Raw genomic sequence first — 13,333 nt, forward strand, 5'->3', positions numbered from 1 at the left:
GCTTACGATAAGTGATGACTTATGCCCTCTAAGAGTGGATGCTTTGAAAGGCAGTGACACTAATGGTTTTGAAAGCATATAGTGTGAAGTAGAAGTAGCCAAGACATGATATTTAGTGGGTATTGCTACAAACCAAGGAGCACTGAGGGTGGGGAGCAGGAGATGTTTAGGCAGATGAGCTTGGCAACTGCAATAAGAATTTTTGTTATGGGAGATTTTAACTACAGCAGTATAAGCTGGGAAGAGGAAAACGGATGTAGTAATAATGGGATGGAATTTCTAGAATTCTTGAGGGACAAATGTCTTAGGCAACATGTAATAGAGGGAACAAGAGGTTCAAGAGTTTTGGATTTGGTCATAGCGTCAGAAGAGATGATAATAAGTGAGATGACATCTCTCCCACCAGTTGGAGAGAGTGACCATGTGGTTTTGACTTGGAAGATGAATGGACATGCAGCAGTATCAAAGAAAAGGAACGTATGTGGAATTATAAGGCAGGTGATTATAATAGTCTTAGGTATCAACTAGGGGGCAGTTCCATGGAGGGCAGATATGGAAGGTCAGGATATCATTAGTGCTTGGAAATTTTTTTTTTATCAGCAATATTTGTTAGCAGCAATAGTAAGCTGTATTTCACGAGTGGAGAAGCGAACACAGTTTGGTTTAAAGTGGATTACAAACAATATCAAACAGGAACTGCAGTTGAAAAAGAGATTATGGAAGAGATATAAGGAGAGGGATGGTGGGCAGATACACGAAGAATATAAGATGCAGGCCAGGAGAGTGACTAGTATGGTAAGGAAGGCAAAACTGGAATATGAGAAGAGATTGACATTAAGATCCAATGACAATCTTAGGGAATTTTTTAGCTATGTGGCCAGTAGGAGGAGAAATGATTGTGGAAGAATAACATTGTGGGATAAAAATGGGAATAGAGTGACTGATGCAGAGGAAATAGTGGAGTTGTTCAATGAGCATTTTATTGGAGTATTTCATCCTGGAGAAGTAGGTTTTAATACTAGAGGAATAGGGCAGGTTCAGGGTTTAGAGGTGCAAGAGGAGAGTGTGTTCCAAATACTGAGTACTCTGGATATCAGTAAAGCTGTGGGACTGGACTGTATTTCACCATGGGTTTTGAGAGGATGTGCTAAAGAACTGACAGCTCCATTGACCTGGCTCTTCAATAAAAGTCTGGCGGCAGGAAAGGTACCCAAGGAATGGAAGGAAGGTAAGATATTGCCACTGCACAAGGGCAGTAGCAGACTGGAAGTGTCTAATTATAGGCCAGTTTGTGTATCATCAGTAGTTGTTACGGTATTGGAGAAATTAGTAAGGGACTATATACAGCAGTGGGCAGATGAGAGTAATGTTATCTGTGAAAATCAACATGGATTTGTTAAGGGGTGCTCTTGTTTTAGTAATATGATTGCCTTTTATAATAAAGGTGACAAGAGCAGTTGATAGGAAAAGGCATATACTGCCATTTTTTTGGATTTTGCAAAGGCATTTGACACGGTGCCACATAATAAGCTGATATTTAAGTTGCAGCACATGGTTTTAAATGTCGGGTTAGTCAAATGGATTCAGGATTGGCTGTCTGATAGGCATCAGAGAGTTGTGTATGGTGGGGCAATATCAAGGAAGCAGAATTTTACAAGTGGGGTTCCACAGGGCTCAGTATTGGCACCTGTATAGTTCAACCTTTATATCAATGACATTGTCAATGGATTGCAAGGGAATATTCAGTTGTTTGTGGATGATGTGAAGCTGGGAAAAGTTATCAGCAGTGGTGAGCTATGAAAATTTTAGCAAAGGACTTGCATCGCCGAACAAAAAAAAAAAAAGAAATATTTAACATACTTTACTTTTTTATTAATACTATGTATTAATAAAAAAACTTTCTTAATACAGCTTGTGTACAAATTCCAATCAAAAAGTATGAGAGGACAATCAACCTCTAAAGGCTATCATTTTTAAACAAAATATTCTAAACACGAAATATTTGTACACATTCAACTGTGTTAATTCATCTTACATAAGAAAAACATTTTTAATTATCAAAATATAATAAGAATGAAATCTTTTATAAAACATTTGATTGGCTAATGGTTTTACCATACGATTAGCTACCAGAAGGGAGAAGGGTAAAGATAGCGCATGTGCTTATATTATTTTCAAACTTGGGCGTATTTGTTATAGAGGAATTGAAACAATAATTCCAAATAATCTATACACTGCCGAATAGACTAATTTTTGTTTGGTTACTGTATGAGTTTGTCGCTTAATGTGTTTAAAAAAAAAAAAAAGGTTTTTTTTTTTGAAGAAATAAAAAAGTAAACAAGAAGAACAAGGGGCTCAGAAATTTGAGAAAAATTTAACAAAGGGCTCACGCAAACCCCTTATAGCTCAACACTGGTTATCAGCAATAGTGCAGATGTGGCAGCCCTGCAAGAGGATTTGAATAAACTAGACAGATGGTCAAATTAATGGGGTGTCGGTTTAATGCAGCAAAATGTAAATACTTGAAGTTTGGGATCCATCGATGGGAGGATGCATACTTGATTAGAGGAGCTATACTGGAGGAAGTAGGGGAAGACAAAAGATCTGGGGGTGATGATTGATAGAAAACTGAAATTCAGGGAGCATATTGCAATGGTGGTGAAGGTAACCCAGAATAGACTAATGACAGAGATAAAAGAGTTATCGTTCCATTGTATAAGACCCTGATCAGACCACACTTAGACTAAATGTTCTCAAATTTGGTCCCTAGGATTTGAAGGAGATAAATTAACTGTAGATAGGGTACCGAGGCAGATAACAAGGATGGTTTCAGGACTGTACAATGTCAGTTACGAGGATGGACTGAGGGAATGTGGACTGTAGAGTTTGGTGGATAGAAAAAGGAGAGGTGATATGATCGAGACTTTTAAACAGTTGAGAGGTAGTTACAACGTTGATATTGGGGAGTTCTTTTGCTTGGTGGAATGGTGGGAAGGAGCGATGATAAGGGACCATCCCCGGAAGTTACTAAAGGAAGCTGTGAGCAAGAGGGTGAGGAGTGGTTTCTTTGCATGGAGGGTGGGTGAACCGTGGAATGCATTGCCTGAGAGAGTGGTTAGAGCAAGAACGGTAAATGAGTTCAAGGAGCGGTATGATAGACTTTGTGTTTCCTAAGAAGGCCCTCCAACAATGAGTCTCTTGACTCCATGGAGCCCTGAATAATAATAATAACTACTAAATAAGAATACCCAAAAGTATTCACACATACACACACACTATATTATATTAAGATAATATCTTATTAACTTACTTGCAGATCTGTTACGTTTTCTCCCAGTATTTCCACTTCTCCAGCACATTCAAATCCCATGATAAATGGGGTTTTGGGGGGATTATCAATGGCACCTTGACGAACCATCACATCCAAAAAGTTGAGGCCACTAAATTAAGGAATGTTATATCAGTTATTTTAATAACTACTTCATAGAATATACCAGTCTGAAAAAAAGTGTTATTACTTTTGAAGAAAAAACAATCAGTCAGATGACCCATTTCTAAATTCAATCTAATTTGCTTTTCCCTCTTAATCCAAATTTATATTCCAATATGTTATCTGCATTCCATGCATAAAAAAATTCTAATAATAATATCAGCAAAAGTTCATCTTTTGGAGAAGGCAGCAAGTTATGAATGTAGTTGGTGGGTTTATAGGCAGTGATGAGTTAATATTTTTTCATAATTTTTGCCACATGTTCAGAGTTGCCTTTAATAAATGGTATAGGAGTTCTGTAGTCTTCTTCTGCTTGTCTGGGTTGCTTTATAGGAGTGGTTGGTCAATATAAACAGTCGTAACCAGGTGACTGTTTATATTGAATACCGGGCAACTTGTAGCAAAGGCGGGTAAAGCTAGGATCTTAGAGTTTCTTATTCGGCTTTGAAATAATGTGGGATTAAATATCCCCTTAATTTAAATAATTTTTGCATCGCTGAAGTGAAGCCCTTTGGCTCTTTATTTCATTAGTTTATATTGACTTTATATACACATTCAAAACTATAAACAATTGTTGAATAATAACACAATAATGTAGGCATAATTACTATAAAGGGAGAAAAGTCACAAAACAGAAAAATGTTCCTACAAAATAACCAATAGGAGTTGGTTCATTATTGGATTATATCCATTTAGTAAGGCTTTTCTTTGACAATTTCCATTTCTTGTTTTAGAGATTCTTCAGAAGAACAAATCTTGTGTGTCCTGGATACTAGGGATTTTATGATGCCATATTTTTGAGATGGATAGTGAGTTGATGTATTGTGGATATAACAACCTGAAGCAGTTGGTTTTCAGTAAACAGAAGTGGAAATGGATCCATCTTACTTATGCTAGATGTGTACAACAAGAAAGAAAATACCTTTTGATGATTCTTTTTTTAGGGGTGGATAAGATCATGTAGGGTGTTGATTTTTTGTAGAAACGAGTAGAGTTCTGGTTCTGTGTGACTCCAAACTACAAAGATGTCATCAATGTACCGCAGACAAATTGTTGGTTTTGGGTCAAGTACAAAAATTCTTTCTTATAGGTGTGTTCAAGAAAAAAGGTGACCAAGTTAGGTGACAAGGATGAGCCCAATGCAGTTCTTTCCTCTTGTTTATATACTGTATTTTATAAGGCTAAAGTATTTTATAAGGTTAAAGAATTTTTAACCAAAAAATTTCTGAGATTATTCAAATTTGCAATTACATCAGGTTACTTCACATGGAAAGATAAAATATATAAACAAGAGCAAGGAACTGCAATGGGCTTACCCTTATCACCTAACCTAGCCAATGTTTTAAATTTTTTTTCCTGATTTCTGCAAACTTCAATCTAACTATGCAATTTGTTGCAAATTAGTAGAGATTTACCTTATTTCTAACAGATGGCACTATATCCATTTAGAAGTGCACAAAAAGGCCTAGGTGTTGTTCATTATTCATATAATTTACCAAAGATCTGGGACACTATCATTGTAAACCTTACAGTCGGTTAAGTTTTAAAATGATACAAACAGTATCATTTTATCATCTTATTAACCTACAAAGTTACTTCTCTGAATTAACTTTGTAGCTATCTGACCCATAGAGGGTGTCTCACAAGGATATTAGGTGTCAGTTACAATTTAAAATGTTTTTATAATTACTCGGTTTAGTGTTGTTTGCTTGTCACAGTTTCATTGTGTTCTGATGATCACTAATATTTCGCTGGTGGAAAACTAGCAAAATATTAGCGAGTTTAATAAATGTATTTTTTCCTCTTGGTATTAGTTATACCATTAAGCTTTATTATGGATAACGATAAGAAACAACACCTAAGCCTTTCTGTACGAATTCAAATTCTACACTGAGAAGAAATTGCACATAAAGCACGTCCGCTTGGCATGTGGAAACTAAAATTGTGGAGACAACTCAATCGGCTGACCTTCCTCAAGAGATGTCGGGACATAAATACCATTCCAAACTGTTTAAGTTTCTGACAGAAATTTAATTCCACAAAAGCTAAATGTATTTATACGTGGGCGAGCATAGCACCAATTCGTGAACTGATCGGCGGCACTCGCGTCCAGCTGGCAGAAATCAACACTGTCATTGCCACATTACACGAAGAGCCTTCAGAAATACTCAGTTCAGAACAGTGGTTAAATTCTAAATGAATAAGTTCCAGGCCTTATACAAAATGACCAATTGCATTTACCTTTGAATGCAATCTGGGGAAGCTGCAAACCTCCCGGTCCCTTTTATCATGTGTTCGTAACCAGGCGACTGTTCACATTGACTTTATATACAAATTCAAAACTGTAAACAACTGTTGAATAATAACACAATAATGTAGGCATAATTACTATAAAGGGAGGAAATCACAAAACAGAAAAATGTTCCTACAAAATAGCCAATTGTATTTACCTCTGAATGCGATCCATTGGTCAAGTGTCCAGTGAGTTCGGCAAATCTTTCCTTTCGTTCAGCATATTAATATTATCGGATTGCAACTGATGGGAATTCTGTTTCTGGGGATTCGTTACAGACCTCTTTCTCTTCAGAAACTACACACAAACTGAGCTATTTTTCTGTTTAACCACACTACCGGCCAGGACGTATATATACGTCCAAGTAAACATGGATGCGAAGTGCATATTAAAATTGTAATACCATTGATATTTCATTGAAATATATGATGGATACGAAGCATATCAGGATGCATATTTGATCCATAATGCCCAGTAAGGTGGTTAAAGAAGGTAATAATGTATTTATCCATAGTTGAACTACTTACTCAAATATAACTAGCCCTCGCATATAACTCGCACCCCTGATTTTACTTTTGAAAAAAGAGATTAAAGTTTCACATATACCTCACACATGAAAAAAAAAGGTTAAACATGTTCACGTCAAGGCGACAGTAACTTGTTCCCACGGTAAACAACATGCCCTCACCGATAGCCACTATACTGCAGAGGCAAGAAAAACATGTACTTTTATTATATCAGTGAATAAGGTACAAGCACTCAGTGTAAAATATTTCTCAACAAATAGTGCAATTAGAGACAACTGGGATAAAAACGACACTAATGAATTATTCACATGTCCCCTCATACAGAAACTATGCTGCATAGACTCAAGCAAAACCATATGTTGCACCAGCAAACACAGTATCTAACTAAAAACTATTGTTATTAATTAGATGTGTGTGAGTTCACTCACTGCAAAGCAGCAATAAAATTCGTAAATGTATTAAAACTAAGAAATATATATATATCAGGGGCGAATATTCTGGGTGTGTTAGATGTGCAGTGCTCATCCACGAAATATCAGTATCAAAGATATTATATTTTTGCATTTATTCCCGTTGAAGACTCCCCCAATTGTTTGCAGACTTCGTGTGATTCCTAAAATTGAACACAATATACTGTACTAATGCTTCATTGTCCTCTTCAAGAGGATAATAAAGCATTAGTCTTCATGAAGAAGGTGCTTTTCACCACGTAAACATTGCGTCACATTCGCATTAATAGCCCGGGTGTGCTTTCAAAATGCATACACCTTTGAGCTATTCAAAAAGATGTAAAGAGGGTACAGCGTGTCAATTTCTTAGCATTGTATTATAAACTGCTGAGAAGGCATGTCTAGGTAAGCTAAAATTTTGAGCTCACTAAGCACCTAGCGGCTGTGAATGGTTATTGTGTCAACCAATCCAATTGAATGTTGTCACATACTATATCTGATGGTTTTATTACAAACAGATGTTACACGTTTTCTGGAACTGAAAATTTGAAAGTGGATGTTAGTAGAAAAATGCTAATTGTTTTTCCTTTTGCTTGTGCAGTATAGCATCTGTTGAGGTTGCAAAGTTTTTTAACAGTATAGAGACATTTTTATTCAAGTCTTCGGAAACAACAGACAGTAAAAAATATCTATTCCTGAATAAAAATGAATATTCTGTGTATTATAAGACATTATTGATCTACAACAAAATACCAGCATATGTGAGACAAGACAGAAGAACCGCTGATACTACAAAAATAATAAAAATAAACTAATGAATTTAGGATTCCCGAAAGTGTGGATAATTCCACACTTTCGGGAATTATTACTGTAAACTCAGTATACAATTATGTATACTGAGTTTCAGTAAACAAAATAAAATTCTTGGAAAACGGATCAAAATACACACAAACCAGAGAAATACACATAACATGTGCAACAAATTTTACGAGATGATTTGCTCCATCAAACCATATTTATTCCTGCAATACTCTCTCTCTCATAAGTTTTATTTTAATGATGCCATCTCAAATTGACTTATTCATGTTTAGAATTTACAGGATCGTGCTATTCGCTCTACCCAGAAACTTATAGGACACACATATCACAAATGATAATTATTAATTATTCTTTACCATTAATGAAAGTGTTTCTACTTACACTTATTCTTTCCTATTCTCACGTCTTATAAATGATGGTTCACATGTTTTCATCTTTGAGTATTTCAAATATAGCAGCCAAATATAGCATTCTCCTTCATTGTTGTTTTCTAACCAATCCTAAAACAGATTGTTCCCCCACTCTATGCAGAAGTATCCTGCAATTAATTGCATTGGACCAATTAAGATGACTGCTGATGCACTATGCCCTCTCAAAACTTTCATACATCGATAAAATGCAATCACACAGTCATAAGCATCCACGGGGGGGAACTTTCCCCCGGGATCGATTAAAAAATTAAATTGTATAATTATAATTGTAAAATTGATTGAGATATGTAATCTTACACCCTCAACCCTGGGAATGCTTTGTATCTTAAAATTTTATTATGAGTTGGCCTGTTGCGGGGTAGCCATAGAACACGTATTTTATCAAAAAAAAAAAAAAAAACAGCTAACACCTTTTTATTCCCGTACAGGGGGTAGGCAAGGCCGTTTATCCCTATCTAACTTTTGGAGACTGAGTGGGAAGTTCAATCTCCACTGGCAGCCAATCAGAGATAGCTGGCCCACGGCTCTCACTAATTAAGCTGCATGCAGTGAAGAGAGACAGCTCAACAAGTGCTGCCATCTCGTGGTCCCTAACCCTAACACAATATATTTAATGCCAGAGATTGACTAACTCAGGAACCAATCAAAAAAAGGCTTAGACCGGTTCCCAAGTTAGTCGATCTCTGGCACGGGCAAGCGGGTTTTTATTGCAGCAATAAAAAACGTCTTCCTGTTTTTGCTTCATCTTTTTCTGATTTGTGAACAGTGATCGGTTAGTTTGCCCTCTGTGTCTAGTGAGTTACAGAGCGAAGTGTGAATTGTAAATTTATACTGAAACAAATTTAAACAAAAAATTACATTTTTAAAAGGTAAGTGTATGTAATTTAATATTATTTTACTTGTTAGTTTATGATTTTTTTTGCTTTTAAACTGAAACAATTTAATTTAGGATTAATTAATTAGTTGATTTTTAATAAAATATGGCAGTCAATTTTTTAATATATGAAATTGTGCTAAAAACTATTAATTCTGAATATCTTTATTTTCTCAAGAATTAAAGATCATTAAAATCGACGCAAAATTAAAATAATGTATTTATAGTTTACATCGACAAATAATTACATCAAAAAAAAGCTAAAAGACATTTATTGATGTAATTATTTAATTAAATCAATAATTATAAAAATTTATTGATGTAATTATTTGTCTCCAAGCTTTCCACCCCGCTGGAGAATTTTCTGTGGATGCACGCCCATGCATACGGTCAAATTGATGTGAAATTTGTAGCGCAGGTTGCATAACCCACATGACAGCACACCCAACCGAAATGGGTATGCGACGCCACTGATATATATATATATATATAGTGAATGTTGTTATGGCGGTTTCACATATTATTGTAATTCAGTTGAAGAGAGTTAGCATTTCAACACAATTGTTGGCTTGCTTTTATTTTCCAGTTGCGCGATCTTTTGTTAATACCGTACCAATCATATGCATGTCTTAATAACCTGCCATTGCTGTCTGTTTTGCATTAGGCTTAATTACCATAAAGGGAGTAAAGTCACAAGACAAAAAAAATGTTCTGGCTCCGGGCCCAGTGCATAAAAAAGTTCTGGGTCCCGGCTGAATTTAACCACTGGTTCAGAACTGTGTTCTATTCTATTCTCCATCTCAAAAAATGCTGCTAGTAAAGAATTTGAAAAAGTTAAGAATCACCATCTGAAAAAATTTGCAGCCTTTCAACAGCAGACGGTAACTACGACAAGAACGCGTAGTTATAAATCTATCGCACCCAAAAAAGTACCTGTTTAAAAAATGATGGTCAGAGTAGAACATATCTATGAACTTACACCAACCATGGTTAACAACAATCGGTTGGATATGGCTAGTATTCTAAGTAAATCCAAACTTCCCAAGAATAACATTCCACCAAAAGAAATATCAGCACTCAGTAAGCCATATAAGAATAAACAAATTATTGTAACTAAAGCCGATAATAGTAATGCTGTCATTACGACCTAAGCAGAGTACAACAGAAAAATGAGTCAACTTCTTAGACTCCTCCACTTATCAGATCATAGATTGGGATCCTACAAAATCACAAAAGAAAAAAATTGTACAAATTATTTTAAAAAGTTGCATTCTGGTCTAAAGAAATTACTAAAAAACTTAAACCTTATCATGTCCCACCACCCCAAGATATACAGGGTCCCTAAAATTCACAATCCAATATCCCCCCCCCCTGTCCAATAGTAGATAGCATAGAGCCCCACCTATAAACTGGCTAAATATTTATCCAAATCACTTTCTTTTCTCCCTTACAAGCAATTCTCCCTCTGTTGGGCTGGATGATGATGTGATTGTTTACAAAGATATCTTCCTGAGTGTGTGTTTGCTATAATCATTTCATTCACCATCAGTCCCTCCTTTGCCATATATTTAACATTCCAGCTTCTCCTGATGTTGCTTTCATGAGGATGAAATACAGTGATAAACTGATCACTGAATAATTCCTAGACATTGGTGGATCACATTCTGTGCATATTGGAGAAATATAAATACCGACAACATATAGCATTTTGTGATGACAACAGCTACACCAACTTTGGTGGCATCGCAAGAAAAGGCAACAATAATGTCTTTCAAAAGTAAAGCAGGAACATGGAAATGAACATCTTGGAAGTAGGTTGTGCTGCACATATCATGCATAATGCTTTGCAAACAAGTGCAAATATATTGCCAATTGATACAGAATCAATTATTAACAGCATTTCAACATTTTAATTTTTTTACTATTAGGGCCCTAAAATACTTCTGCAATTTTGTTGAGGTGGAATACAAGCAAGTTTTAGGAAGTGTGAAGATAAGATAGCATTCCATGCTACCTGCTATAGAAAGAATGATTGAAATGTTTCATGGTTTCATTTTCAAGATTTCATGTTTCAAAGAGTATACTTTGCATCCCATTGTTGTGTACCAAATTTCAGAACTTACAACTGGCAACACTGAATTGACAGTTTCCATACAGATCAGATAAGATATGGAAACATTTATCCTACCAGACAATAAGGCTTGTCCTCATCAACCAAAGCTCGTGGGCCAATATCTTCAAGAAGAGACCACATACATACGGACTGGCCAGCTTATCTACATATCTATGTAGATATGTTGTGCCTCCCAACCCATCTGTCCCCCCCCTCTCAAGAAAAAACTTCAGGGACTCAGGAGAGCTTTGCAGGAGCAGTGGTTGTTATTACCAATGGAATACTATTATAAACAGTATGAATAATACTGTAACAATGTGGTAACCCCTCACACAGCAGTGCTGTACTGCTGTGAGGGGTTACCACATTTCTTATTCATGCACTTTTATAATCTCATTTTGACCATTTTCTTGTGTACTTATTTGTTACCGAATTAAACTATTTATTTACCAGGTGTTTCTTTCACATCTCATATTATATCGTAATGCTTTTCACTGAATTACATAAAAATTCATACAGTTTTTGAGTTATCATGATTTTTTCTCTTTGTTCCTTAATTTATGGAAATGAGTGTATATTACCATAATTGAAATTATAATAATAATTCTTTCCTTATTTACCAGGCTAAATGCATTTCTTATCACTTCCCACCACATTATTAGGTCTATAGCAACACCAAACTAAATATTTTTTCCTGTCCACTTCTACTTAACACCATACTGCCTCAAAACTACTGACACTGTTTGCACCTTGCATCTCCACCTTAAATGGACAAAACTCCTCTGCTACCAAGTCTCACTTATTCTGACAATTTTGGGGCAAATAATTTGAGTCTCAGAACAGGGAAGATTCCCTGGAATGAAAAGAATGTATGCCAATCCCATTGCACAAGGATGGTGCAAAGACTAATGTATCAAACTATCAACCTTCCAAGAGTGGTGATGGTGGTGAAAATTTTGGAAAAGTTGGTTAGGGCTCGCATTCAAAAAAGAATCTTACTTTGCAACGAACAGCATGGGTTTACTAAGGGAAGGTCATGTTTTAGCAACTTGCTCACATTCTGTAATAATGTTACCACTAAGTCAGACAAGGTTTTAACTTGGCTGTCAGTTCAATTTAATAAATGGAAGGTCATGCACTTTGGTGTGATTAGATATCCATGTCATATTATACTGGTGGGATTATGCAGGAAGAAACTGATCAGGCAAGGACTCTTGGAATTTTAGTAGACAAGAAGTTGAAGTTCGAGGATAATATAGCAAAAATTGTAAATACAACTCAGGGAATAATTGCAACGCTGAAACAATCCTTGACATGTAAAGATAAAGAAGTCATTTTGCCTCTTCACAAGGCCTTGATAAGATCTCACTTGGACTATTATGTGTAGATCTGGTCTCCTGGTTTCCATCATGATTCTGATACAGTGGAGAGAGAGAGAGCAAAGGAAAGTGTTAAAAATGGGATTGTGGAATACTGATTATGAAAACAGATTGAGAATTTGTAGGCTGCAGACACTAGCAAACAGGAGAAAGAGGAGTGATATAATTTGGTATAATTGAGGGTTACACTTCTGAAAGGGTTATACAGAATTTCAGTAAATGGAATTTTTCATTTTATGGAGGGTGCGGTTGACTTCTGAACTTCCAAGGATGCAAGGGCATCCTTGGAAGTTCAGAAGTCAACCCATTTCTGAATGCAAGCCCTAACTAACTTTTCCAAAATCTTCACCACCACATCTGAGATACTGAATGGTCGATAGTCTTTGCCAAGGCTGGCGGAAGTGGGCATGCAGGCGCCGCTACGATGGGGGCACCGCCGCCAGGGAACGGCTCATAAATTAATTTTTAAGAAACAAAATTTTTATCATAAAAACAAAAAATTCTTAGAATGATCAATATTAAAATAAATAAGGCCGGATACACCGAATAAAAAAAAAAGTATATTGCCGCCTCTTTGATCAGCCAGCTGTTTACAATTTTGCAGCTAGAGCAGGCTAAATGCTTGCCTGCAGAATGTTGTGTCTACTGCAATCTATCTAAAGTGAAACGATTTTCATGCGCAGAAACGAATTTTTGTACAAAACATTTGTTGCTAGTTAACCAGTCATATGGTACACATCTCAGTAGGCTACTGACAGTAGCGCAGTGCCGACTATTATTTCGTCTCTGTGTTGTGTAATAATTTCTTGTGGGTATGAAATAGAAACGGAATCAAAAATTTAAAAAAAAGTTATTCGGTGCACAAAATCGTAAGCGTCATGCGCAGATATTAAGAAACAAACTGAGGCTCTTAATAAATTTGTTAAAATATTAAAATATTCTGATGCAGATTGTAACC

General features: G+C 35.9%; 1 protein-coding gene across 2 annotated transcripts in view; it reads right to left on the reverse strand.

Moving 5' to 3' along the window:
* LOC150103457 (putative NADPH-dependent quinone oxidoreductase VAT1L) overlaps positions 1-13,333 on the reverse strand; it is a 234,620-nt gene that overhangs the window by 158,994 nt on the left and 62,293 nt on the right. For both annotated transcript variants that reach the window (XM_090397727.1, XM_090397728.1), the window contains exon 2: positions 3,311-3,440. In XM_090397727.1, the coding sequence (XP_090253853.1) occupies positions 3,311-3,440 (130 nt within the window). The remainder of the gene's footprint in view (positions 1-3,310; positions 3,441-13,333) is intronic.

This window comes from Typopeltis vanoorti, chromosome 9, assembly GCF_054136105.1.
Source record: "Typopeltis vanoorti isolate ZY-2024b chromosome 9, IOZ_Tvanoo_1.0, whole genome shotgun sequence".
Taxonomy (NCBI): Eukaryota; Metazoa; Arthropoda; class Arachnida; order Uropygi; family Thelyphonidae; genus Typopeltis; species Typopeltis vanoorti.